The 9410-nt window shown below is 37.0% G+C and overlaps 1 protein-coding gene across 1 annotated transcript; it reads left to right on the top strand.

Moving 5' to 3' along the window:
* Window positions 306–3186, top strand: LOC109241416 (heavy metal-associated isoprenylated plant protein 41-like). Its single transcript, XM_019408162.1, has 3 exons — window positions 306–555; window positions 673–871; window positions 2104–3186. The coding sequence occupies exons 2-3, from the start codon at window positions 687–689 to the stop codon at window positions 2891–2893; spliced, it is 975 nt and encodes a 324-aa protein (XP_019263707.1). The 5' UTR covers window positions 306–555; window positions 673–686; the 3' UTR covers window positions 2894–3186.

The following is a 9410-nucleotide window of genomic DNA, read 5'->3' as shown; positions in this document are numbered from 1 at the left end:
CCCCCCCCCCGCGTAATAATAGCGTTTGATGAAAATGGGACAAAGTTAAATAGTTAATGCCATATGCTTCTCTGTAATTCTAGGGAATTTTAGTTTCAATAAATTGCAACAATTATTGGCAACTTTTCCTTCCAAGAGAAGCTGAGGAGGACACGACCGACGGACTGTTCATTGAAAATCTTGTGATTCCCGTATTGCCCCTCGAAGCCACAAGAAGCAACTCTTATTTAAAACGTTATAATCTGATGTCAAATCCGTAATTCCATTCAATACAAATCCTTCTTCAAAATTTTCAAATTTTATGTTTTTTCTTTTTTGGTTTTTTGGTACATAAACAGACCAGTGTCACCTTGCCAAAGTAAAAAAAGTTTGCACAGCTATGGCAGACAAAGTGGCAGAAGACCCAAGTGTGATCAATAAAGGAGAAGAGAAAAGGATACAACATTACTCTTCATATATTGTTAGTCGGTGAAGGAGATTTCTCCTTTTCTCTCTGTTTGGCTCACTCTTTTGGCTCCGCTTCCAACATTGTTGCTTCCTCTCTTCAATCTTATGGTATTATATCCATTTTCACCCTATTCTCTTTCTGGGTTGTTTTTATTTTACTTAATATTTGATGGGGTTTTCTCAAAATCTCAACTTTGGTGTTTTTTTTTTTTTTGGCCCTTTTAGATGAAGTTATCAAAATGTACAAGAATGGAAAATCGAACATAGAAAAGTTGAAAGCTTTGGGTGGAACTATATTGCATGGCGTGGATGCCACAAAACTGCAGCATCATACTGATATCAGTAACCGGAAATTCCATCGGATTATCTTTAATTTCCCTCATGCAGGTTTCTATGGCAAAGAGGACAATAATCATCTTATCCAGTATGAATCCCTCTTTTTCTTTTTGGATACCTTTTTTACTACTTTTCTTATGCCTTATAATGTGTATGTAACATGTTTTTCCTGGAATTTTTTAACAAGGGTTTTACCTAGTGTTATAGATTCAATAGGAGAGTCCAACCCAAAAAAACAGTCTGTTAGTATTTCTCTTCTTAATCATTGAGGGACAATTGGCACACAATATACATTCGCCCCCGCTTGAGGACCAAGTCAGCGCTGGCATGTTAGTTGGTCACGGTTGGTACCCAGAGGCGGATCCAGGATTTGAGGCTTATGGGTTCCTGCCGTAATTTCATATTAATATACAATAATAACTGGGTTCTTAATATAAATACAAAGTCTACGCAATAGTTACTGGGTTCCCGGGAACCCGTAGCCCATGCACAAGGTCCGCCCCTGTTGGTACCCCTCGTGGTTCCGGGCCACCACTCTGAGTCGCCGATTTCATTCGACCTGTTCCGTTACCAGTTGTTATAGATTGAACAAGAGATCCCAACCAAAAATACTACTAGTCTATTAGGTGGGAGAGCCCACCCAGCCTATTAACACATTAGTGTTTCCCTTTTCAATCGATAAGGGACATTTGGCGCACAATATTAGTGACAGAGTTACCGGGTAGCTGTGCTGCAGTTGCTGGTGAAATAGTCCGAGTTGCACTTACACTGCCCTTGAGAAAAAAAAATGGGTAGAAGTTGGAGGAAGATGGATAGAGGTGGATTTCGGTTTTTAAATTAATGCTTCTACTTTTCAACTCATATTTAGTATAAATATATACATTTTTACCAGTTTTTTAACAACTAAATTTGAGTTGAAAACAATGTGTGGAGTACCTCTGAGGATATAGGAATGGAGTAGGGTGGTTAGGATATCAATATTGAAGATTTGCTCAAGTGATATGTAGTTAGATTTTGTAGGGGACTTGTACCCTTATAAGACAAAGTTGTTTTCTTCAATCTAAGACAGCAAATATTGTAAAATGATTTCATCAACATAACCCTACCGAACGCGCCGTTAGTTATGTCCATCTCTTCGTGCCGTGGCCAGTTTCTTTTTGGCTCATTTTGGCCAATTTTGATCATGCTGGGAAGGAATAAATTTCGGATGCTGAAAGTGTTAGCTTTGCCCTCAGAGACTAGACTAGTTGCTTAATTGGCTTTTCTTGCACTGGACTTTGCCTTTTCGTAATGTAATGCGTGTTTTTTTTCCATCTTCAGAATGCATCAGAATCTTGTGGCAGGTTTTATGGGGAGTGCAAAAGAGAGGTTGCGAACCGATGGTCAAATTCATGTTACCCATAAAACGACTGAACCATTCAACCTATGGGATCTTGTTGGACTTGGATCACAAAACTCCTTGAGTTGTATCGATTGTGCTGATTTCAAGAGTGAAAATTACCCTGGGTACAACAATAAATATGGAGCTGGCTCGAAATGTGATAAGTCTTTTCACCTGGGTGAGTGCACTACTTTCATGTTTATACTCGACCCACCTAGTAAGAGTATGCATAAAACGAAACAAAACAAACAACAAAAGAGAAAACGCGAGTATTTACATATGCCATCTCAGAAAATTCAAAAAGTTTCCAACTCCATAAGTCCTCCAATTTACCCCTTCCAGCAGCAACTAAGTTCGGTTTACAGTAGAACTTCTCCAACTTATCTCAATGACACGAACGGTTTTCCAAGTTATGCTGGTTTACCTGCAAGGCATGACCACGGAAGTAAATGTCTTAGGAGCTTCAAGGAGTATTTCAGTTCTATTCAACAAACATTTGGAAGAAAGGACATTGATGTTGAAGTTGAAGTTCGTAAAGCTCTGCAGCGTGCTTCTTTGATGTTCAGGGCCGAGAATGGGTGGCTCCCCGACCCGTACTTGAAAATTTTGGATGAGCTTCAATTTTGGAAGCAGTCAAGATTTTTCAGGTTAGAACAGATGTTGCTGTATATCGATCCCTGTATGAGCTACAGGGTATGGGATATTACCTATAAATTATTTTGTCTTTAAAGTGAGATATTTATATCCAAGTATCTGTTGTTAACTTAAGTGCAGCATGCTATTGGAGACATTGCAACATATGTTGGGAAGGCCTTCGTTGATTGTGTACGAACAACGAACAAAATACGAATCCAAAGGCAGGGTACTATTCTCTAGAAAGGTTGAATTATGGGAGAAAAAGTTTGAAATGCTCTATAATTTGATTGTTGACTAGTTAATATGCTTGATGTTTTAATTGTAATTGTGGGTGACAAGGTTTGAAATGCTCTAGTAATAAAGTGGCAATGATCGAGGTTCTTTTACCGAGATTTTATGATATGGTAGTTTCATTTATATCAACCTCTGGTAATATGAAGCGAGTAAGAAAGAAAAGAAAAAGGAAAATGCAGGTTGCGCCAAAATCCAAATTTCCAACTCCTTGATAGAAGTTCATATTAGAGTAAATTTCACTTAACTTTCTTAACCATCAATTAATGAATGAAAAACAATACTCTCTTTGCCTTTTGAATGGGATCAACAATTCCCTGGACTCAAAATTCAACCGGTAAAAAATAAAAACTGCCATCGGAAAAATTTAATAAGTCAAGATGATCCTTTTTTTAGAGAGAGTTCTGGTGCTACAAAGTTGAAGTTTCTACCTTATATTAAAAATTCTTGGTGAAATATATCTTGGATGAAAGAATTTGCATGGTATGATATTTTTCCAATTGAATCCATGAGTTGTTTATAGGTCGAATAGCCAAATAGATAACTCAACTTGCTGCGTTTCTCGACCCCTTACTTCACACTGTTCCATTCAAACACCTGAACTAGTTCAAAATTATTCTTTTAAATCCCTCATTAATTTTGATATTTTCTTGATTAAATTTACTTAACGTACATCCTAACCATCAAAAGGGATCAATTTTGGAAAAATACTCTCTAAGATTAGTAAGAAAATCTCATATCTGACAAATTTTCATACATTGATTTTAGTCTATATTTTTAAGCCGGAATACAAAATTATCTTAACAAAAGGAAAACTAAAATTGGATACGTGATCTCATTTCACCATGTTGGAGAGTGCTTTCCTATTAGTATAGTCTATAATTAAGATATTTGTCAAGTTTTTTTTATTCAAATTTAAACTCTTAACTATGTTGGACAGCGCTCCACAAAATATTTTTTGACTGTTACGTGCCTATTGTTAGAAGTAGTGACACCGTTTCTGAAAATCCTGCGTCGCCACTGCCAACACCCCACCCAACCTCGCTACTTCGCCTCGATCCCGACCCTGATCGCACCCTCACCTCAAGTCATAGTATTTGTCTAGATTATTCATAAATGCATTTGAGATAAAAAAAAAAAAAAGAAATCCGTTCTTATTAAACACTAGAAAATAAATAGTAATACTTACTATTTCTTAAAGAAAAATATTTTTGCGTACCTAACATACCCTTAAAACGTTGTACTATGATGTCAAAATCGTAATTTAACTGCCCATCCTTGCTCAGTAAAATTCAAATTCTGTTTTCTTTTTCGGTTTACGAGTACATAAGCACACACCAGAGTCACCACCTTACCCACAAAATGAACTGCGCAAGTATGGCAGACCAAGTGGCAGAAGACCCAAGAGTGATGAGTGATGAAGAAGAAGATGAAGAGAAAAGGATACAACATTATTCTTCATTTCATGAAATACTCTTAGTGGGTGAAGGAGACTTCTCTTTTTCTCTCTGTTTAGCTCTTGCTTTTGGCTCCCCTTCCAACATCGTTGCTTCCTCTCTTCAATCTTATGGTATTATATCCATTTTCATTCTATTAACTTCCTGGGTTGTTTTTATTTTACTTAATATTTGATGGGGTTTTTCTTTTTTTTTTTTGCAAAATCCGAAATTTTGTTGTTGACCCCCTTTTTCGTCGTTTTAGACGAGGTGATCAAAATGTAAAAGAATGGGAAATCGAACTTAGAAAAGTTAAAGTCTTTGGGAGGAACAGTATTGCACGGTGTGGATGCTACAAAAATGCAGCTTCATCCTGATCTTGCAAACCGGAAATTCGATCGAGTCATCTTTAACTTCCCTCATGCAGGTTTCCATGGCAGTGAGAGTACTAATCGTCTTATCCAGTACGGATCCTTTTTTTTAGTTATTAAATAGTAGTAGTATACATTTCTTATTACGTGGTTTAAACTCTGTTTATATGTTTTCCGTTGGAATTGTTGAAGGTATCATTTATATGAGTAGAAGGTGGAATTTGAAACTAACGATATCTGTCTAGTGGTCAATAAAGTGGATGAAAACTCGGAGGGCCCATAGTTCAAAACTCAAAAAAAAAAGACGTTAAACTATTTTCGTCGTACCTGTGTTGATGGGAGCTAGCAGGTACCCAATGAAATAACCAAGTTGTACGTGCAACTACGTTAAATGGTTTACTCAATTAGTACAAGGAGGAGGATGGATAGATAGAGGTAGATTTATGTTATGCCCGTGGAACTGCGGTCGATGGTTTACTCAATTAGTTCAAGTAGAGGCTTGTTTACTTGTATTCTCTCATATGAATCTTTTGTCTTTGGCTATTGGGGTGCGTCTGCTCAGCACCCACAACACATATTTTGGATAAATATACACTTTTTACCAATATTCTAACTACTAAATGCGATTCGAAGACAATAAGTGTGGAGTACCACAAGGGTGTTTAGGATATCCATAGTGAAGAGTAGCTCATGTGATAGGTAGTTAGAGTTTGTGGACGAGTTATACCCTTAAAAGACAAAGTTGTTTCTGCAATCAAATATTGTAAATATTTTCTTCAATCTAAGCCCTTTTGATTTTTGTGATCAGTTTATTTGGCTCATTTAGGCCAATTTGATCATACTGGAGGGGAATAAATTTTGTATGCTGAAAGTTTTAGCTCTTTTGTCCTCTATATTAGTTGTTTAATTGGCCTTTTCACATGATTTTGCCTTTCTCAATGTAATGCGTGCCTTTTGTTCTATTTGCAGCCTTCATAGGAATCTTGTGGTAAAATTCTTCGGGAGTGCAAGGAAAAGGTTGCGACCAGATGGTGAAGTTCACGTTACCCATAAGACGACTCATCCATTCTGCTGTTGGGATCTTGCTGGACTTGCATCAGTACACTCCTTGACTTGTATCGAGTCTGCTGATTTCAACATTAAAAATTACCCTGGTTACAACAATAAAAGAGGAGGTGGTAAAAGATGTGATGAGTCTTTTCCATTGGGTGAGTGTTGTACCTTCAAGTTTATATTCGACCCATCTCATAAGAATATGCAAAGAACGAAACAAAACAAAAGAAAGAGCTCCAGAAGCTCTCCGATTTACTCCTTCCAGCGGCAACTAAGTTGGACTGTCAGTAGTAGAAATTCTCCAAGTTATGTCAATGACATGAATGGTTTTCCAAGTCATGCTGGTTTACCTGAAAGGCATGACCCAAGAAGTGAATGTTGTAGGATCTTCAAGGAGTATTTCAATTATATTCAAGAAACATTTGGAAGAAAGGACATTGATGTTGAAGTTGAAGTTCGTCAAGCTCTGCATCGTGGTTCTTTGATGTACAACTCGAAAGATTACCTTGAAATTTTGGAAGAGCTTCATTTTTGGAGCTGGTCAAGAATCTCCAGGTTACAACAGAAGCTGCAAGATCTTGATCGAAGGCTGTATGAGCTACAGGGTATGAGATATTACCTATAAATTATGTCTGTACAGTGAATACTAGGTATGCATATGCAAGTTATCTGTTTGTTAGTCAAGTACTATTCTCCATATATCTCTCTTTCTTACTGAAAGAATTTAATCACAAACCAATGTTCTCTATAGAGAGAGGTAGTTTGATACGGTTGAGTTATGGGCGACTAAGTGAATTGCTCTACTAATTTGATTTTTGTCTAGGCTTAAGTGGCAAGGGTCGATGTGCTTTAACCAAGATTTTATGAGTTCGATTTTGCAAGATATGGTAGTTTCATTGATATCAATTTCTGTTAAGTATTTCTGCCCACTCCCCACGTATTCATGTAGAGTATAAGGTAGAAACATTCTGTACTATAATACATTCTGTGAACTATACTTTAAGAAATGCATGTTTAGTGTTCTGCTTACGAGTCAACAATCAAGAATGAATAGTTTGAGATTTTACTTTCTGCTTAGTCAATTGTTATCAACTGATATATGTATGCTCTTCATTTAGACTATACTAATTGCAAATTTATGTGCTACTGTGTGTTTTTAAAATGAGATCTTGCTTCGCTTAAGATTCGTTTGATTGTTGGCACTTATTTCATTCAATACTAAATGTTGGATATGATATTTGTGGGGAGAAACCAGAGTTACCTTGCAACTTTGGTTACAAATTCTAAGTTTACTAATTTTAGGTTTTGGTATGGTCTTGAGAATCAATGCCAGATGAAAGTATTCGGGGTGTGAACACTACTAAAATTTTGTTTTATTTATTTATTAATTAAGACTGCTAGAACTTGTGAATTCAACAATCATTATTAGTGGTACTCAAGAGTCTTGAGATAAAATGCAATGTGAACTTCCCTTTCATCAAGTAATTAAAGCTACTGGAGAAACCATTTTGTGCAGATACAATCCGTATATATATAACGTAACATCCTAGAAGTTGCATGCATGCTGCAACAATAGTGTTTCCAAAAAATAGGTTTTTAGTCAAAGCCAGAAATTAGAAGAATCGGGTTACTGATAATCGAAAAAGTAAATAAAGAAAGAAATTTTAGAATAGCCAAGTATGAAAGCTGGTAAATCAAAGTATATTCCAATAGTCACCCCCTACAATTGTTTGTTTCTTCCCTTTTTATAGCTCTTTACAGAAACGAGCCTTACCTTTGTCATAATAATGCTATTATGGGCAATTAATGACTTTAAATGTTACGTTATGCAATCATATACATTAAATACATATTCTCTAACGTTTCCAATAATTAATACTCATTAAATGCTGTATCTGGGCTCCTTTTGGCTGTCAGATTCATTCCTTTGATTCTTCACTATCTTTGAGTTTTAAATGTCTTGAATAGGTACGAGCGTTGAATTACTTGCATGACTGCTCGCACCCCCTCCATTTAATTTACTCGTATTTGTTGTTGCTCGTATCTGTTAACCAACCTTATTTCTTTGATTGTTTGACCAGTCTATATGCCATGACACGTCACCATATACATAAATATAATTTTCCCCAATACAGATAGTCCCTCCGCTTTCCATTTATTCATCAGTTTGAATATTTGGGAAGTAGAATTCATTAAGGGAGAATTTTTGTCACCATTAATGCTCTGACAGAGTTTGACGCTTCACTTATTACTTTCATTTAATGCGCTGGACACGTGTCATCCTCTTATTGGTCATACAATTGTGCAGCACTTTCTTAGGCTTTCTTTTCGGCTTCCCTGTCCACGAAGTGTCAATTATCATTATTATGGACTTCCTATCACTATACTCTTTCCTTCTGACGGTCATTCACTAGTATAAATATAACTTCCATCTTTGTCTTCTACCATTTAAAGCGTATTGAACACTTTAATTTTTCAAAACTTTTATTCTCTTCTTCTTCCCTTCAATCTTCTTTGTCATGGCTTCTCCGAACCCTAACCCTAGAAGAACTCCTATTTTAGACAGCTTTCCCAATGCTCCCGTTAGGCACAGAAGAGGTGGTGGTGGTAGACTCCGTAGTTTAGGATCTGTTCGTGGTGGTAGTTCACTCACACCTTCTTCTAGTTCTGGCCCTTCTTCTAGAACTGGAGGTTCCCATTCTCAAAAGTTTTCTTCCAGAAATAAAGAATCCTCTGAACCCTTACGCGAACCTTTAGTGGAAGAAATAGTTCCAACGGACTTATCTTTTTACCATGACAGGGAAGCTCTCAGAACTCAGGTCGCCTCTTTAAATCGAGTTGATACTTATCCTTCTCAAATTACTGACCCTTTAATCCCCATAGTTCGTAGAGATTGTCATTGGAGTGATGATTTCCCTATCATCATTCCTAATCCAAATCGGAGAATCACCTCCTACATTATTGGATTTTCTTTTGTTTATACGTATCCCTTTACATTAGGGTTTAAACCAGCCATTGATCCAGTTATTCTGGATTTTTTTTGCTTTTTTAATGTCAGCTTGGGTCAAATTGGCCCAATCATTTAGAGGGCTGTTGCCTGCTTAAGACACCTCACTAACTTGGCAGATGTCGAATTTACTTTTCCTCACCTAATTCATCTCTATTCCCCTAGGCTTTTTCGCAACGGCATTTTTACCCTAGCAGCCAGGAGCAAAAGGGTTTTAGTGAGCCCTGAGGACGATAAAGACCGTGGCTGGTATGCCCGATTTGTTGCTGCCCCCACTGCTAGTTTAGTGGGTGAAAATAACATTCCCTTCCAGAGAAGTGGAACTTTGCATGTAAGTATTAAATCTTCCTCATGCCTTTCCCTTTCAGGTTTTATAACCTTTTCTAATGTCGCTTCTTTTTCCGTTCTCAGCAACCATGGGTGTTGTGGAAACCGTGCCCAACTTCCGTGGT

This window comes from Nicotiana attenuata, chromosome 1 (genome assembly GCF_001879085.1).
Source record: "Nicotiana attenuata strain UT chromosome 1, NIATTr2, whole genome shotgun sequence".
NCBI lineage: Eukaryota > Viridiplantae > Streptophyta > Magnoliopsida > Solanales > Solanaceae > Nicotiana > Nicotiana attenuata.
Note: the sequence above shows the minus strand (reverse complement) of the source record. Positions and strands in the feature narration are given on the sequence as shown.